This window comes from Girardinichthys multiradiatus, chromosome 23 (assembly GCF_021462225.1).
Source record: "Girardinichthys multiradiatus isolate DD_20200921_A chromosome 23, DD_fGirMul_XY1, whole genome shotgun sequence".
In the NCBI taxonomy this organism is placed as follows: Eukaryota; Metazoa; Chordata; class Actinopteri; order Cyprinodontiformes; family Goodeidae; genus Girardinichthys; species Girardinichthys multiradiatus.
In genome coordinates this window covers 13171373-13189228 of record NC_061815.1, presented here as the reverse complement: position 1 = coordinate 13189228, position 17856 = coordinate 13171373, and the positions used below count along the sequence as shown (strand labels likewise).

The 17856-nt window shown below is 40.9% G+C and overlaps 1 protein-coding gene across 1 annotated transcript; it reads right to left on the bottom strand.

Moving 5' to 3' along the window:
• Positions 1-4483: 4483 nt before the first annotated feature.
• On the bottom strand, positions 4484-14639 carry zgc:92242 (uncharacterized protein LOC436899 homolog). The gene is made up of 6 exons (XM_047352670.1): positions 14455-14639; positions 12053-12429; positions 7392-7509; positions 7072-7180; positions 6758-6980; positions 4484-5394 (listed from the first exon to the last, which is right to left on the bottom strand). The coding sequence occupies exons 2-6, from the start codon at positions 12231-12233 to the stop codon at positions 5231-5233; spliced, it is 795 nt and encodes a 264-aa protein (XP_047208626.1). The 5' UTR covers positions 12234-12429; positions 14455-14639; the 3' UTR covers positions 4484-5230.
• Positions 14640-17856: the final 3217 nt, after the last annotated feature.

Sequence of the window (17856 nt, the reverse complement as noted above, 5' to 3'; positions counted from 1 at the left end):
TCAATGATTCATTTATTTTCCTATGTGAGTCATTGCAAAGTAGAAGAAAGTCATAGTTTTTGTTCAGATTTCAGACTTATTTAAAATAACTAAGACAGGTATTATAAAGTTTAATTCAAATGTTATGTAATGTTCCCCATGCACAAGGACTTAAAGGAAACTTCAGCAGTGTCATTCATTTAAGTCAGTTTAATGAAATCTCCAATAATTAGAAGTCTCCCATTTCCGACCCCCCCCCCCCTGTTTATTGGAGGACCGATGTAGCACAGTTACCAGAAATGCACAAAGAATTCTGTGTACAACTGTGTACCATTTCCTCAATTGAGTTACTTACCCTCTTTAAGTCACTAAATATGTTGAATAACATTAGAATAGATTATTCTGCAATCTGGACCCATTCAAACACCTAATGGCTGATTACAAGTGATTTAATCTCCCTTTGTTAGCATGCTTTTCAAAGCTGCTGCCAGTTTCTGCTCTGTTGAGTCTTTCTGACTGTTTAACCCTTATTCAGTTCCCACAACAACTGTTGCAGCCAAGACACCCACAAGACCAATTTCTTCAAGAGCTTGATTGGTTAAATTATACCGGAATAAGACAGGTCCATTTAAAATCTTTCATTTGAGCTTGATTTAAACCATGAGATCCATGAAAATGAGGAAATTTGTAATTTAAAAGCTCTATAAAGGCCTTAATTATCTACTTACTGCATAAAAAGAATATACGGGACCGAATGAAGAAATCACCATTTTGTTTTCACCCGTGAATCTCTAAAAGCTGTGGCTTTAAAATAATTTGCTACTCCTGAGGTGTTGCAGCGTATTGTAAAGTATGTACACTCAACTGAAGACCTTCTAAGATATGGGTACAAAACTGAATTTATAAGCCAGACAAGGAGAGCATTATTCAGTGAAGCAAACAAGAAGCCCATGGTAACTCTGGAGGAGCTGCAGAGATCCACAGCTCAAGCAAGAGCCACCATCATAGCAAAACACATTGGTGCTGTCGGGATTCAATTCAATTCAATTCAGTTTTATTTATATAGCGCCAATTCACAACACATGTCGTCTCAAGGCACTTCACAACAGTCAGGTACATAGATTCCTATTAATCCTAACAATTGAACAGTGCAGTCGGAGTTAGCTTTTTATTCAAATTGGATAAAAAGTTTTTCTATCTAAGGAAACCCAGCAGATTGCATCCAGTCAGTGACTTGCAGCATTCCCTCCTCCCTGCTCTTCAGCAGGGACAGGGAGGCTGGTTGGAGATGATAAGAAGATCAATGGAGCATAAACTTTGAAAATCTTCCTTAAAACATATTTGCATAAATTATTTTTTATTTAGGGCTGCACGGTGGCGCAGTTGGCAGCAAGAAGGTCCCGGGTTCGATTCCCGACCTGGGGTCTTTCTGCATGGAGTTTGCATGTTCTCCCCGTGCATGCGTGGGTTCTCACCGGGTACTCCAGCTTCCTCCCACAGTCCAAAGACATGCCTGTTAGGTTAATTGGTCTCTCTAAATTGCCCTTAGGTGTGTGAATGAGTGTGTGCATGGTTGTTTGTGTGTTGCCCTGCGATAGACTGGCAACCTGTCCAGGGTGTACCCTGTCTCTTGCCCATAGACTGCTGGAGATAGGCACCAGCTCCCCCACGACCCACTATGGAATAAGCGGTAGAAAATGACTGACTGAGTTTTTATTTATTGAGATCGCTCTTCTTTTTATATCTACTTTTTACACTGCTTTTGTATTTCATTATTTTATATTATTATAATTTTTTATATGTTTGTATCTATGTGAGGCACTTTGTAACTTTGTTGAAGTGCTATATCAAAAATATATTATTAATATTATTATTATATAAACATAGTTTGCCCCAGAAGAAAGCCTGTCAGGGGCTATAAAAGAGGACAGGAGCAGAGGTTCACCATACATCAGGTCAACGACCCTGAACATTAAGCCAGAGCTACAATGAATGGTTTTAAATCTACTATAAAAAAAAAAGAAAGGGCAAAAATGTCCTTCTCTAAGTGTGCAAAGCTGGTAAAGACATACTGTACCTCTAAAGAAGTGAATCTGTAATCGCAGTGAAAGGGGGTTCTACATAGTATTGAGTCAGAGGAGCTGAACACAAATGCACGCCACACTTTTCAGATTTGTCTTTGTAAAATATATTGAAAAGCATGTATAATTGCTCTTTCATCTCTATTAATATGTTCTACTTAGTATTTGTCCATTAAACCAAATCCAAATAGAAAACAATAACATTTATAGTTGTAATGTGACAGAAAGTGAAAGAGTTGTGCAAATATTTCTCAAACCACAGTATTATGGAGGGTGTCAAATGTTGGATCTTAAATACTTTTTAATGAGCAGTGTTCTCTGTGACATGATTTAGAGTTTACAGACACACAGTCAAAACGACTTCTGTTTTACCTTTGAGGCTGCACAGAAAGCCTTCGTTGCATCTATGGATCCGAACCACCTAAGGTGGGCCGACTGCATCACAAAATGTCAATGACAGGAACTTTCTAAGAGAACAAAGATGAAGGGACTCCTACAATGCTTTGCCGGGAAACCCAACACTGTCCTACTATATATAGCGGGACTTTTCACACTGTGTGCATGACTGCCCGTGTTAAGTCACATGATTCAAGATATATGGGTGGGTAGACACGCTCACACACACACACGCACACACACACACACACCATGGAGGAGGTGAGGGAATGCGATGAGGCTTATTGAGTTGAGTGTGACGTTTTTCTTCCCGTGACCAGATTCTCATTTGCTGTCTCCCCAAGCGTCTCGGCCTCTGTCTCAGCCTAAACCACATGCTAATCAGCTCTCTGCGCTGTCCGTTTGATCTCTAACGTGGTTTTCTGATGCGTCCCTCTGAATAGATAATCACTGTGTAAATCATCAATAATTGTGTCTTATCTACAAAATCCTGCACACAGGCAAGCCTTAGGTAAATGCAAGAAAACGACACAAAATCTATTTATAATTTTTGTAACTTGTTCCTTTTACACATAAACAACAGTAAATACGCAGTACAAATACTTGTATTGGGTAAAACACAAAAAAGATAGAAGAATCAGCATGAGCAAGGATAGAGGAAGGAATTAGTGACCAAGTAAAGTGAACGCGTGACCCGAAAGTTAGCTAGTAACTTCATCTCAAACAAACCATAAACGAGAGAGTCTGTTGGTTTTGTTGTGTGTTGTTTCATGTTTTTCAGATTCTAATGTGTCATGGACTGCTGGGGATTCTCCAAAGGCTTGCCCACACTCAAGATTGTATCGAACCCTAAGCAGAATTTGCAAAACATGTTATGACAAACTATTAAAGCATGAACAATTTCCTTGTATGATGAGGAGCATTACAATTAAAAAAAAATCTCATTTCTATTCATTTTTAGAGTTTGTTTTTGGCACTAGTGGCCTTTATTCATCAGTAGCTGAACAGGAAGTAGGGTTGAGAAAGGCAAGTAAACGGTCCGGGCCAAGAGAATCGAACCCAGCCCACTAACACAGACGTATATCATAACCATGTGGTTACAGGTGTCTAACTCACATCTGAATGGCAGGGGAGTATTCAGGTGGATGACAGTTCAGCACTGTGATCTTAAACATCACACAAGTTTTCTTCCTGAGCTCCTTTAAATACCTTGTCACCTTGTAAATGCTAATGCTTAAGATGCTAACTGAATACCATTAGATGTTTGTGGTAGCCACACCTGAGACAGTGACTGAACATAGGTCAAGAAGACGAGGAGGAGATTTCATCACGCAGGACAAGCTTCTTCTTGTTATGAGCTATGATCAGATCCTGTTAGTGAAAAATCCCTGAAATATAAATATGTAAGCTTTGTCTTATTTCAAATATAGATATCTTAAGGCATTTATTGTAATCTATAAAGTTACTTTCATACATGAAATTAAGTCAATATTGGACAGTTTTAGCCATGCTAACATCATTCTGTGCTGTCCAGGCCCTGTTGCACCAAAGCACAACGTTTTTGTCGCTTAATGCTGGCGTCAGCATGCTAACATATCCAGATAATCACATTTACTGTCAGAGCATCTTAGCTTGTTAACATTTGTTGATCGGCTCACTAAATGTCACCAGGAAGTGCAAATAAATAAATAAATATCCCTTCAGGAATGGCGATATCTAAAGTACTGCGGAAGTACTTCTGTTAAAAAGAAAGAAATAGATGTCCTTTGGAAGGTATAAAATTAAATCAAGCCAATGTAAAATGTTGCAAAATGAAATGTGAAACAAAGCAGACATAAGTTGACCTTATATAACCATAAAAAAGATGTAGAAGTATTTGGAGGGTTGGAAAGGGAGGTTGTGAGACTTAAGACGTAGAATTTCTTGCAAACTTTGTATTAAACAATTTCCCTCATAGCTGAGTGTCAGCTCATACGTGAAGCATTACGTTATTATTTGCAATAGAGTATAAAAAATGAATCAACAAAAAGTTGTTGCTGTCCAGAAACAGCTCAGTGGTTTTATTCTAACACTTGGACAAGTTCCTGAGCAATATATCAAATCCCAAAGGGCTGCTGATGAGCAGGTCAGTGCTCGTCAGTGAATGAGTGCAAGGGAGCGTTCTCAGGTGAATGTGGAGATAGTATGTAATTAAATTGTCTAAAATCCCCTTAAGGATAAAGGTACAAACAGTCTGTTTCACTGCGAATCCAGTTGTTTTATTTGATCCCCAGGATCCCCTGAAAAGAAATCGGAGTAAAGTCCAGAGCAGAGATACATTATGTGAACATGGAGGAGAATATGAGTGATTTATCTTTTCAGTTTCCAATAACTGCAGCTTCATTCCAGTAGGAAAACCACAGTGGTTTTCCATGCAGCGTTGTGTTTGTGTCTCTTTCCTGTGGATGTGTCCACCTGTGTCTGCCTCAAGATCACAGACACTTTGTGAAAGTATGGGAGTCTGAATTTCAACTCAACATCACAGCGTTTTAGTTTCCCCATTAAGTCTGACTTGAGTACACAGTCTCGCTCCCCTCCACAGATGCTCCTCCATCTGCAGGTGGAAATTTTAAATTAGGTCTTGGAAATGTTCAAAAAAAGGACGCGTCCTTTTTGCAGTGTATTTATCCTCATCTTGGGTCCGCTGGAGTACAAAGGAGCTGCAGCATTTGCGTCAGATTGGCCTCCTCAGGGGTCAGGTGTTGACGTACAGCAGGGTGGAAACATGGCGAGTTTTAATGGACCAGCGCCGTGCTTCTTTTCTGTAGATGAGCCGGTTTGACAGGTATGGGCGGTTTGCTGCAGGCAGGTGGTTTGCTGCAGGGATCGTCTGCAAATGCCTTCCTGAGTTGAGCCACGCGACCTCCATTTTGTGATGTCTCTCTGTGCCATAGAGTTTCTAAAAACAGAGACCAAAACGAGTTCCATAAATTATTGCTCTGTTGATTTTAACTATGGGAAATTTCCATTACGGTTGATCAGGGAGAACTGAATCTAACCAGAATAATCATAACCGGGTAGAGTACTAATGTCTCTATTAAAGTGCCTCCATAAAGAATTCATTCCTGCTGAGCTTTTTCACATTTTTACATCACAACCCCAAACTTCAGTGTATTTTATTGGATTTTATTTGATTGTAAAGGGGAAGAAAATGATACATGGTTTTCTACATTTTTTAATAAATAAAATCCAGAAAAGGGTGGCAAATATTTGTATTTAAATGATTAAAATCACTGCCTATTCTTGGCAAAAGACCTCAAGCTCAACGATACTGGCATAAGAGCATCAGTGAAAATGTTTTGCAACCATGTTTCATTTGGATTTTGGTCTGGACTTTAACTAGGCCATTCTAACACATTAATTTGCTTAGAGATAAACCACTGTACTGTAGCTTTGGCTGTATGTTCAAGATTGTTGGCCTGCTGGAAAGTGACCTTTCATCCCAGTCTCAAGACTTTTATAGCCTCTAACCCAGCGGTCCCAAACTCCAGTCCTAGAAGGTCAACTTTTGTTATGTCCCTGATGCTCCACACCTGAATCATATGGCAGAAGAGCCTCCTCAGCATGCAATCAGGTTCTACAGAGCCCTGCTAATGACCTAATCATTTAAGTTGGGTGTGGTGAAGCTGAGACCCCTACTCAAATGGGTTTTCTTCTATGGTTGTCCTGTATTTAGATCCATCCTTCTTCCACACAGCATGATGCTGCCCCCACAGTGTTTCACCATGGGGTTCAGTGGGCTGTGAAAAATGGTTTTAGTCTCATCTGAGGCGAGCACCTTCTTTTACATGTGTGTGTGATTAGTGGCAAACTTAAAACATTAATACTGATTTTCTTTAGGTTTTATAGAGGGAATGGTGTGTTCAGGGCAATATGCAGTGTTAGTTTTCGTCCACACATGTTCACTGTGTCTCTTACGTGGCTTGGGGCAAACTGTATGGCTTTCTTCTTGCCAATCTTCAGTAAAAGGCAGAAATGTGTACAAAAAAAGTTGTCCTGTCCAGATTCTCCCACCTGAGCAGTGGATCTTTCCAGGTCCCCTGGAGTTTTCAGATATTTATTTGTAAGAAATTTCGAAAAGCCACGCATCATTTTTCTTCCAATTTACAATGACGAGCTATTTGGCAGATCTATCACATAAAATCCAATAGAATACTTTGAGGCTTGTGGTAACAAAATTTGAAGATGTTCAAGGGGTATGTATACTTTTGTGAAGCACTGTACATTTCATCTCACAAGCAGGAATCATCTTATTCTCTCACCTCTGTCCTGTGGGGGGACTCTTGCTGTGTCTGACTGCTTGCTTTTTATCAGCGGCTTTCCATCACTATGAAAATGGGGCCTGTAGACAAGATTCAGCTCACTAACGTTCTCTGAGCTGCCACCTGATTCACTGTAACTGTCTTCGTCAGGTTCCTTCGGGTCCTCATCAGCGCTGCAGTCCTCCTCCTCAGATGATTGGTTGTTTGGTGAACCTGGATCCTCCTGCGTATGATTGAAGATATGCTGATCAGAATCCAACACGTTGGCTATTTTGTATTCTAAAACCCACATACAAACTCACATGGGGACTCACATTAACATCTGTGAGAGGGAGCTTGGCGTCGTCTTTGAAGCTGAGCTGCTGGGCATCACTTCCTGGCAGCAGGTCCTCCGTCTGGATGCAGTTTGTACCACTGAGGAGTCTGTAAGAGAAAGATATCCATTGTTATTTGTGCAGACAGCCCAGCCTATGAATTATTCTTTGGACCTCAATATAAAAATAGTGTTATATTACATATGTTAGTTCAGGAACATGTTACTTGCGACAGACATTGCTTTTTTAAAATTTTTATTGTCTTACATTTTTACAGTCTTAGAATTTTATTTATGATCGACTGAGTTTTCGGTGTCTACCTGTAGTTCATGTGGTTCTGCAGAACTTTGGAGGACCTAAATTCATCCACCTCTCCGATTACAGTCACGCTCACATCGCCATCCCGACTGAGGAGCCAGCTCACTTCTTTACTGGAAGCTAGAAGTAAAGTGGAACAAGAAGGAAATGGGATCATTTATTTGTGTTTTTCCCTGATGAAAGACACTCAGCATGGTTCTGACTGAAGCAGACCTCTCAATACATAATTTCAGCCAGTAGGTGGTGCTGTCCTACAAGGAAAACGTGACAGAAACCTTGGATGACGATACATGTTGTCGCCATTGTTTCTAATACAGTTTTCCCCCGTTTGGTCGTCATGGTGTTTTACGTATTTAGCTGTATTATTGCTGGTATTAATTCCCAGTGTTCTATTAAAATATAACATGTAATAAACAACAAAATGGAGCCAGTGGTAAAATTAAAACAAGACGAAGAAAATCAAGGAAGTACAACAGTTCAGCAGAAACTCCTTTTGTGTCTTTCGAAGAACTTTTAGTGACTAATTTAGATTTCAAGAAAGTGAATTAATGCTCCTCTGGTTTAAATAAGTAAAATATATTTTACAATTCACTTTTAAAAGGTTTATAGATGGACGTCTCAGTCACACCCTGAAGAAAAGCACCGATATTTTGCAGGTGTTACGTCATCATGATGCAGAGGTTAAAAATAAGCCGCGCATCACAATGAGTGATAGCTCAGGTGTTTTCCATGACTCTGCGTCCCCTGATGAAGATGAAATGCCTGCTGTGATGTCACAGATGAGTTGTGTGACTTCAGAAATTCACATGCAGATTGTACCGCTCCGTTTTCTGACGACTGTAATCCAGTTTGAAAGGCAAAGTACATTATCGTCAGTGACAATCACATAGAAAACTGTCAAACAAAGAAGGCTGTGTTTCTCTTATTAGCAAGGATCATCACACACAAGGGGGCATTGTGGAAACATCTTTGTGTGATGTCATCATAGGCTGTCTCGACCGGGAATCTGTCTGCAAACACACCTTTATGTCCTCAGCTATTGTCAGATTAATGAGGTAAGATAAGGGGACGGAGGCCGTCTATACTGCATAGCTAAGATGTACTACCTTTATTACAATCAGCAGGAAATCAAACAGAAATGCAGCAAATCTTAGAACCAGAACGGCTCCCAAAACAATGAGAATAGAATGTTGTCAGTGCCATAAGTACAACAAAACTGAGAAAAACTTATTTGATCAGTGCATAAATTGAAAAAATAAAATAGAAACGCATGTTCGCGCATTCTGCAGAACTCCCACTATTGCATCTCCCTTTACATTCTGGCTGTATTGAGTTTAGCTATTGCTGTTGGATAGAAACTCCGGTTGAATCTCCTTGACCTTTCATACATTTATTTCATTTCAAAGCTTTTTACACAAATGTGACATGGCTGTACAGGCCAAGTTTTATTGTTCATATTTTTTGAAAATATACCTTTGATCAGTGTTGACACTCCTAAAATAAAATAGTACTTATTCTTACTTAGGGTTATTTTCCTTTAGACTGAAGTGTTTTTACTCTTATCAAGGTAGATGCATTCATGAAGAGCTCTAAATATCAGTCTGTTTTGACCCCGAACCACAGGTGTCAAACTCCAGTTCTTGAAGGCAGGCGTCCTGCAAGTTTTAGATGTGTCCCTCTGTCAACACGCCTGAACCACATAATGAGGTCATTAGCAGGACTCTGTAGAATTTGAGTGTATGAGAAGGTAATTCAGTCCATTGATTCAGGTGTGTTGGAGTTGGAAAACATCAAAACGTTGTAAGACAGTCCTCAAGGACTGGAGTTTGACACTCCTGCCCCGTACGATCAGGTGTCTGCTAGAACGCTGCAGATGGAGGGAGATTTTATATTTATGCATCACTTTGCATCCATGCATGCATTCAATTCATTAAAAGAATGATTTCATTAAAGGAAAAGTAAAGTTTTGGAATGACTGAGGTAGAGTTCAGGATTTAATTGGAGAAAATTTGATCCTGAACCGTGGGGTCATCTGAACAGGGCTGTGGACAAAGCGTGTTATCATAATCTGTTAGATCTGGAGAACTTCTGCAGGGTAGAGAATCTTGTCAATTCAAGATATGGGATGGTGACAGACTCCAACAAAGAAAGATTAAATGCTGAAAGTGAATCTTTCCTGCAGAATTGTTTTTATTTAAATTGTATGGGATGAATGTCACGTTATATGTAGAAAAAGGTTTTAAAATGATTTATCAAGGTATCATTTTTGTACAGCACAAAAACATGAATTTAACACTTTGGAGAGCCAGAGTATCTAGTGAAAGGATGAAGTTTAACTCAGCTTGAGTATGACATTTATAAGCTCACATGAACACAATGAAGCTTCACTGTAAAGATGTCTAACTGGAGCATATCTTCTGTAATGCTAATATGCAGACAGCACACCCTCAGCCTCCTCTCAGGTGACACGGCAGAGATTAGGTAAACAAAGATAGTAACTTAATATGTGGTTTAGTGCGTGGCGACTCCCTAAACCACAGGGTTTACTCAATCTTCTTCAGCTTTCAGCACACACAGCAGTTTGACTGGTGGAGACAGAGGCTTTCTGTTACAAACACACACACAGTCTGTACATTCCTATTGTGCAGCTGAACTAGTTAAGATGACAGCGTCTTTGTAAGACAGATCAACACTTCTAATGAAGGAAGGCTGAGTTTGATGAGTAAAACACTGGCTAAAGAAAAACAAACACTTAACTTGATTGGTAACCTTAGAAGCACAACTCCTCCTTCATTACTTATGCACAGTTAGAGTTTAGAAGATTACTGAATTAATGATTTGTAAAACATCTTTCAGGTGTCATCTTCACAACATATAGGACTAAGTTTGTTGCTCCCGATTAATATAAATAATATATATTTGAAGGAATTATTTAAACAGCTATTTCGTTGACAGCGGTTACCCTCTGGACACCATTTTTTTTAAAGTAACTAGTGTTAATGTTAAATTAGATGCGCCAGCATCTTAGCTAGTATTGTAGCTTAGCCTACCTTAGGGAAAAACACCTGACATAGATTTGTTATTGAGACCAAACAAAAAATAAACTGTGCTTCATCACTACAACTGAGTGAATGAAGAACCGTATAGAAACAGGGTGTCTTAACTAGTTGTTAGTCAGATTTTATTAGTCCCTCTCAGAAAAAAAGCATTGTAAAGTAACAAAATGTGGATTTAACTGTTAATGCCTTTCAGTTTGTAAGATTAGTTTTGATCCTGTCATATATTTACTAATGAGAAAGCAATTTGAATATTTTCTTTACTGTTGGCAGTAGTTGAAGCCAAAATGCCCATAGATGTAGGAACAGGCCAGAATGAGATTATCTTGCACAGTCTTTCAGTAAAAGTAAAAAAACAGAAGAGCAGAAATGTATAACATGATCAGCGCTAATATTTAAAGTATTACAGGTATGAACAGGTATGTTATCTATACTATGTCATCATTATTGATATGTTGATATAAGAAGAAAGTTAGAATAAACACCTACTAGATTTAGTTAGAGCCTTGTAGTTTTCAAGTAAAGTTTGCTGTTGCATACAATTTAAAACGATTTTGCTATTTAAATATGCAACACAAGTTACTGGAAGTAGAGCTATTTATTCAGGGAGAGAGCCTGCAGTTTGTAGCCACCGCTGTTTGCCAGGTTCAGCAATGTTATGCTAATAAAAGTAATGGATGGTGCTCCATCAGTCTTTGCACCATGAGTATCCATATTTTTCACAACAAGGAATATTTGCAGACAGATAAATTTGTCTTTCTTATTGATAAAAGAGAAGTTCAGCCAGCTGACCAGCAGTGCCCTGCCACGGCTGGGGGAGGGATAGCGTTGCGGCACAGCAGGTCAAATGCTGATTCTGACACCTTCTCCAACATCTAATTAAAAAGGCTCTAAGCCATGGGATCAATATGACATAAAAGCAACGTTGGCATGCTTTCATTTCAGGAACTGGCCCATGCTTAGAAAAAATGATTACACTGAATACAATAATTAAAATGCTTGTCATAAAGTGGTTCCCTAAATATATTTTTTGGAATATAACATGATTCTGCTGTTTTTATCTTTGACATGGAAGGCTGTTCATCAGTTTAGTAGTATGCATGACATTAAAATAATGCATTCACTTGGATTTAAATACCCTTATTGTAAGTGGTATTTTTGACGGATTGCTAATTAATTGACCTTTCATTGAAATTTGAAGTATTATGCATCCCAATCCGTGTCAGTTTTGTATGACTGTGTCAAAGTAAGTGACCATGTGGTCAGGGACGAACTTCCATGAACTAAATGAAACACTTGTTTAACTGAGTCTATGATAATTTCCCAGTATTTTTCCAGGTCCTTTAAATGTAAAACAGGTGACATCCAGTCGAAGGAACTCTGTTAGCACCAGATTCTTCTGCTGTTAGTGCCTTAAAAACAATGAAAGGCCCTGTTTACAACAACACCCTTTTTCATACAGCAACAAAAAATGTTGCCTCTCCTGTTACCGAATCCTTCTATTGTATTACTGGCAATTACATTCTTCAGTATAATTTACTGGAATTAGTTATGTGTGCTTCCCTTGCCAGTTTAACCAGTATGATGAAAGGAGTGTTGTGCTCTACCTTTCTTGGGCCTTGTCTTCCTGTTGTTCCTTCCTTCTCTCTCCTCCTTCTCTTCCAGGACTTTCCAGCGACGTACCTGTTCTTCTCTCATCTTCAGAAAGAGAATCCTCTTTTGCTCCTCGCTGAGGGCTTCCAGCACCTCAGGTTCCACCCACATCTGCTCGAGGATTTGAGCCAGCATCTTGTCTCTCTGTCTCTTGGGTATTCTTGCAGCAGTGGGGCTACAATCGCTTCTTTTCCTGCCTTGCTCAGAGTCAAGTTCCCTTTTTCACTCAAGGGGTCTTGAATCATGTGCTCTTTTAACTGCAGATGGAGGTCAATGTGATCTCTTTTGTGAATTGTTTTCAACCAGTTTGCTGGGAAGAGTGCTGCTGCTGCTGTGGATGTTGAAGAGACAGAGAGATTAGATCTGCTGTATTGTTTAGTCCCTCTCCATTCACAGGTGTTTTGGCTGGCAGAACACAATGGACCCAAAGCAAATAATGCCCCCACTGCCAAGTGTAATGTGTGTGTACTGGGGTGGTGCATGCAGTGGGAATGCTTTCTAAACCCCGAAAGGCAAACGGGGACAGGTTCAGAATGTCAACACACACACAGGGCGGGGTGCTAATGACTCCACACTATCTGTGAGTAACAGACACTAAGGCAAGAGGCCTGCTTCAATAATTTATTTCTACAGACATGCTTGGTTTTTTGCACCTTATCACACCGGTGCTCTCTTTAGTGAGCCAGTCAGGAAGCCCACAAGCTAAAAAACCCAGGAATTACCCCCTGACCTTGCTCCGTGTGTAAATAAAAGCAGTCTCCACCTAGCATGCACTTTTGAAAAATACTGAATATGTGCTGCTAGGCGAGAGCCAATGGGGTCTGAGTATGCGTTAACTATTAACCCCGCTGCACTTGAGGGGATCTGGTTTTATAGTAAAGCATTCCAAGATGAAAAAATAAGAGCGTTTGGAAAACCACAGGTGAATTTCCTTATATTTCATTCTGCACATTTGTTTAAACAGGCAAAAGTTCATTTAAAATGCAGTTTAATAATTTTAGATCGTTTTTTAATAAAGAATGAAAGATTGTTTTCCTTAAAACAAGGCCCCTGTGTCTGTGTCTAAAAGTCTTCAGAAATCTTGTGTAGATGTAGTCAGTAATGGCTCCAGGTCAGTTTGCCTCTTCACCAGGTCATATCCTCATTTTGTACACACACATTGCCATTTCATCTCATTTGGCTGTGTGGAAATATTTAAAACTAAAGGAAACACCAGCCATCACTCATATTAAGGTATGGCTGTTTTAAAACTACAATTAACAAACTGAGAATAGCATGCCTGTTCAGCATATCATATCATTCCTAGATATGATATCCAAATTCCAGAACACAGCATAATATTAAGTTGTTACATTTGTATTAGTGTATATGAGCAGGGTAGCACAAAGGGATAATGTTGTACTCAATAAATATGGGGGAACTAAAATGATCTTTGTATCATGAGCAAAATATAAATGTTATAGACCGCATTATAAAAGCTGTAACAAGACAATGAGAGCCTGCATACCTCCGTCAGGATCACTGATGCCAAAGAAAAAAAAATCCTGGATCCAGATCATGATCCAGATCACCAGATTTTTTTATGGGTTCTTCCTTGGACTAAGACACCCTGATAAAACTTTCATAAGAATTCATCTGTAACGTTTCCGTAAAGTTGCTAACACATAAACATAACCTCCTTGGGTACCTCCAGAGGTAATCATCATTATATTATTTTGGCACCAGGACGAATAAGTGATGTTTCAAACAAAAGCAATCAGATCAATTTCTACTTTTTTGTAAATACAGTGAAATCCAGTGTTTCCATGAAACTTTGGTATTCTGTATTATCATTCCATGCCTAATCTCTACGACCACTAAAACTCTTTAGGACTTTGCATTTATGACCAAGACAAATAAAGTCAGCCTGATTTAAAGGTTTGAAAGCAAGCATCCTTTGTTTTACCACAGCAGTTAAATTCATCAAGAGTTAAACTGAGCAACACATGCAGACCAGCTGGATGCGTCAGTCACACTAGGACAGAATCAAATAGATTCACTGCTAGATCTATCATTTAAGGTAAAACATCCACATGTGGCTCAGTGCCCACATGCGAATTAGGGCAGGCTTTTCTCCTGCTTCTCACATGCAAGGAACAGAAAGAAACCCAGGGAGAGGAGGGGAGGGAGGTATGTGCACGGCATACTGAGGGGAAAAGTTTGAAAAGTCTCTCAGTCTGAGCAAACAGTGGCCATTTCACAGCAACAGTGAAGAGTGCATGAGAGAAATGAACTCAGACAGGCCGTGGAACAGCAATCAGACAACAAAGAGGGGGCAGAGAAAGAGAGGAGGACAGAGGAGAGAGAGCGGACTTACTCAGGGTCTGCCAGCCGGTAGCATCTCTTCGCTGTGCTCTGATTCCTGGTGCCCCTGTGGGTTTGGATTGATGAGTGTGTGTGACGTGAAAGAGCACGCCTCTGTGTGTGTGTGTCTGAGGTATGCAAGCTTAACTGTTCTGAGCTGCATTTGTACTCAGCAGGAGTGGGACGGACTGGCATTCATCTTTTTCTCTCCTCCTCCTCCTCCTCCTCTTTCCCTTTCTTATCTCCAGTTTATGTCACTGTTGCAGTGTTACACAGGAATAACATAAGGAAGTAAAATGATCAAAACGACACATGATCTCATGTAAAACACCTAAGTACTTTTATTGTTTCTAATGTTTCCGTGCGTCATTTAACAACTTCAAGATAAATTCAATTATCTAGATAGGCTCAGTAACTTTTCTCCCTTTAGATTTAGAGCAGGTGAGATATTTTCTTTCACTTCTTATTATTTTAAATCTGAACCGATTATATTTGCACAGTTGTAGCTCACTTTCCTTTCCTTCTTTGCCTTCCTTGAGGAAATCCTGCTAGATTTGTATCAAACCCCTTGATCACAACAACACATGCACAGGAAGGAAACAGGGCTGTTTATCCTGGAGGATTTTTCCGTCAACAGGTTGTTGACACAGTTATGGTATTAGCAGCCATTGTTTTGGGTTTGCTCTCCACCCAGCGGTGCCAGATCTGACATGCCAAAGTGAATGGCGTGAATATCAGTCACATACCTCGGAGTGATTAAACCTATTAACAACATGAGCATGCAGGAGAAGTCATGTGCAGATGACTAAGAATGTTTCTGCCAATCTGTTGGTGTCAGTAGTGTGTGAATATTTGCAGGAAAATGTATTTGCTTTGGGTTTAGAAGAAGCCCAAAAAGTGACAGCCAATGTATTAGTAATGGTACACCGTTATAGAAAGTAGTAATGTACCTTGACAGTAATGGCACAAGTTTTCTAGTCTTTCTCCTTTTGAAAGCTGCCTAAAAGAAATGGGCCTCTGTGGCATGTCATTTGTAGTCTTCCACGAAACAGGAAGTCATGGACTGCTTGAAAATGTAGAGATGCACTGATCTGGCTTTTCCTGGCCAATACCAACTTCTGTTCTTCTCCGATGTCTGAAACATGATGATGATGTTTTTATAGACCAAAAATAGTAGCAGTTTTTAGTTTTATTGCTTTTAATAAATAGGGAAAAACAATCAGATTTTTAGTATTAGGCGTGTAGATCATAACTCAGGGCCGATCAAGGAAAAACTGGTTGATTCTAGACTCTGGTTGACCAAAAGGAAAACGTATACATTGAAAGAATGCTTCAGCAACATTTATTTTATGACTAATAAATAATGTAATAAATGGTGGCACAGTTGGTAGCACTGTTGTTTCGACTGTCTGCCGGGAGTCTTTCTGCATGGAGTTTCCCACTGTCCAAAAACATGACTGTTAGGTAAATTGGTCTCTCTCAGTTGCCTTTAGGTGTGAATCGGTGTGTGTGTGTGTGTTTGTCTCTGTTTTGCCCTGCGATAGACTGGCGACCTGTCCAGGGTGTACCCCGCCTCTTGCCCATTGACTGCTGGAGATAGGCACCACCTCCCCCATGACCCACTATGGAATAAGTATATATAGAAAATGGATGGATGTGATTAATTGATTGAAATCAATATTACAGACTGGAATGACCTATATACAATTATCATATACAATCGTTTATGTACAGTATTTTAGAATCTGTTTAAGCAGTGTATTACATACACTTATTACAAAGTAAATATACTTAAAGAAAGTTTGGATTTAGTTTAGTTTGGTATAATGCAGCTGGAATACAAGATACTGTATGTTACAAATATTTATTTTACAAACGCGCAAATTTTCCAGTTGTCTACAGAATGATGTTTAAAAATTTTTATTAGCGAATAGTATCCTTGTGAAATAAATTATTATTGAGGAAAATAAGTTAACTATTATGATGGAGCGTAACATCTGCAAACTCGTACTCGTATTCGTCGTCTTCCGCTTATCCGGGACTGGGTCGCGGGGACAGCAGACTCAGCAGAGACGCCCAGACGTCCCTCTCTCCAGACACCTCTTCCAGCTCCTCCGGGGGGAGCCCAAGGCGTTCCCAGGCCAGCTGAAAGACATAGTCCCTCCAGCGTGTCCTGGGCCTCCTCCCGGTGGGACGTGCCTGGAACACCTCCCGAGGAAGGCGTCCAGGAGGCATCCGGTATAGATGCCTGAGCCACCTCAACTGGCTCCTCTCGATGTGGAGGAGCAGCGGCTCTACTCCGAGCTCCTCCCGGATGGCCGAGCTCCTCACCCTATCTCTAAGGGAGTGCCCGGCCACCCTACGGAGGAAGCTCATTTCAGCCGCTTGTATCCGGGATCTCGTTCTTTCGGTCATGACCCAAAGTTCATGGCCATAGGTGAGGGTAGGAACGTAGACCGACCGGTAAATCGAGAGCTCCGCTTTTTGGCTCAGCTCTCTCTTCACCACAACGGACCGGCACAGCGCCCCCATTACTGTGGCAGCCGTACCAATACGTCTGTCGATCTCCCGCTCCATTCTTCCCTCACTCGTGAACAAGACCCAGAGATACTTAAACTCCTCCACTTGAGGCAGGAACTCCCCTCTAACCTGAAGAGGACAAGCCACCCTTTTCCGGTCGAGAACCATGGCCTCAGACTTGGAGGAGCTGATCCTCATCCCAGCCGCTTCACACTCGGCTGCGAACTGCCCCAGTGCATGCTGTAGGTCTTGGCTAGAGGGGGCCAGCAGGACCACGTCATCTGCAAACAGAAGAGACGAAATCCTCTGGTCCCCAAACCAGACCCCCTCCGGCCCTTGGCTGCGCCTAGAAATCCTGTCCATAAAAGTTATGAACAGGACCGGCGACAAAGGGCAGCCCTGCCGGAGTCCAACATGCACCGGGAACAGGTCCGACTTAGTGCCGGCAATGTGAACCAAACTCCTGCTCCGCTCGTACAGGGACCGGATGGCCCCTAATAAAGGGCCCCCGATTCCATACTCCTGGAGCACCCCCCACAGGGCACCATGAAGGACACAGTCAAATGCCTTCTCCACGTCCACAAAACACATGTGGACCGGTTGGGCAAACTCCCATGAACCCTCGAGTACTCTGTAGAGAGTATAGAGCTGGTCCAGTGTTCCACGGCCGGGACGAAAACCACACTGCTCCTCCTGAAGCCGAGGTTCGACTATCAGCCGGACTCTCCTCTCCAATACCCTGGCGTAGGCCTTACCAGGGAGGCTGAGGAGTGTGATCCCCCTGTAGTTGGAACACACCCTCCGGTCCCCCTTATGAAGGGGGACCACCACCCCAGTCTGCCAGTCCAGAGGCACTGTCCCCAACCGCCACGCAATGTTGAAGAGGCGTGTCAAC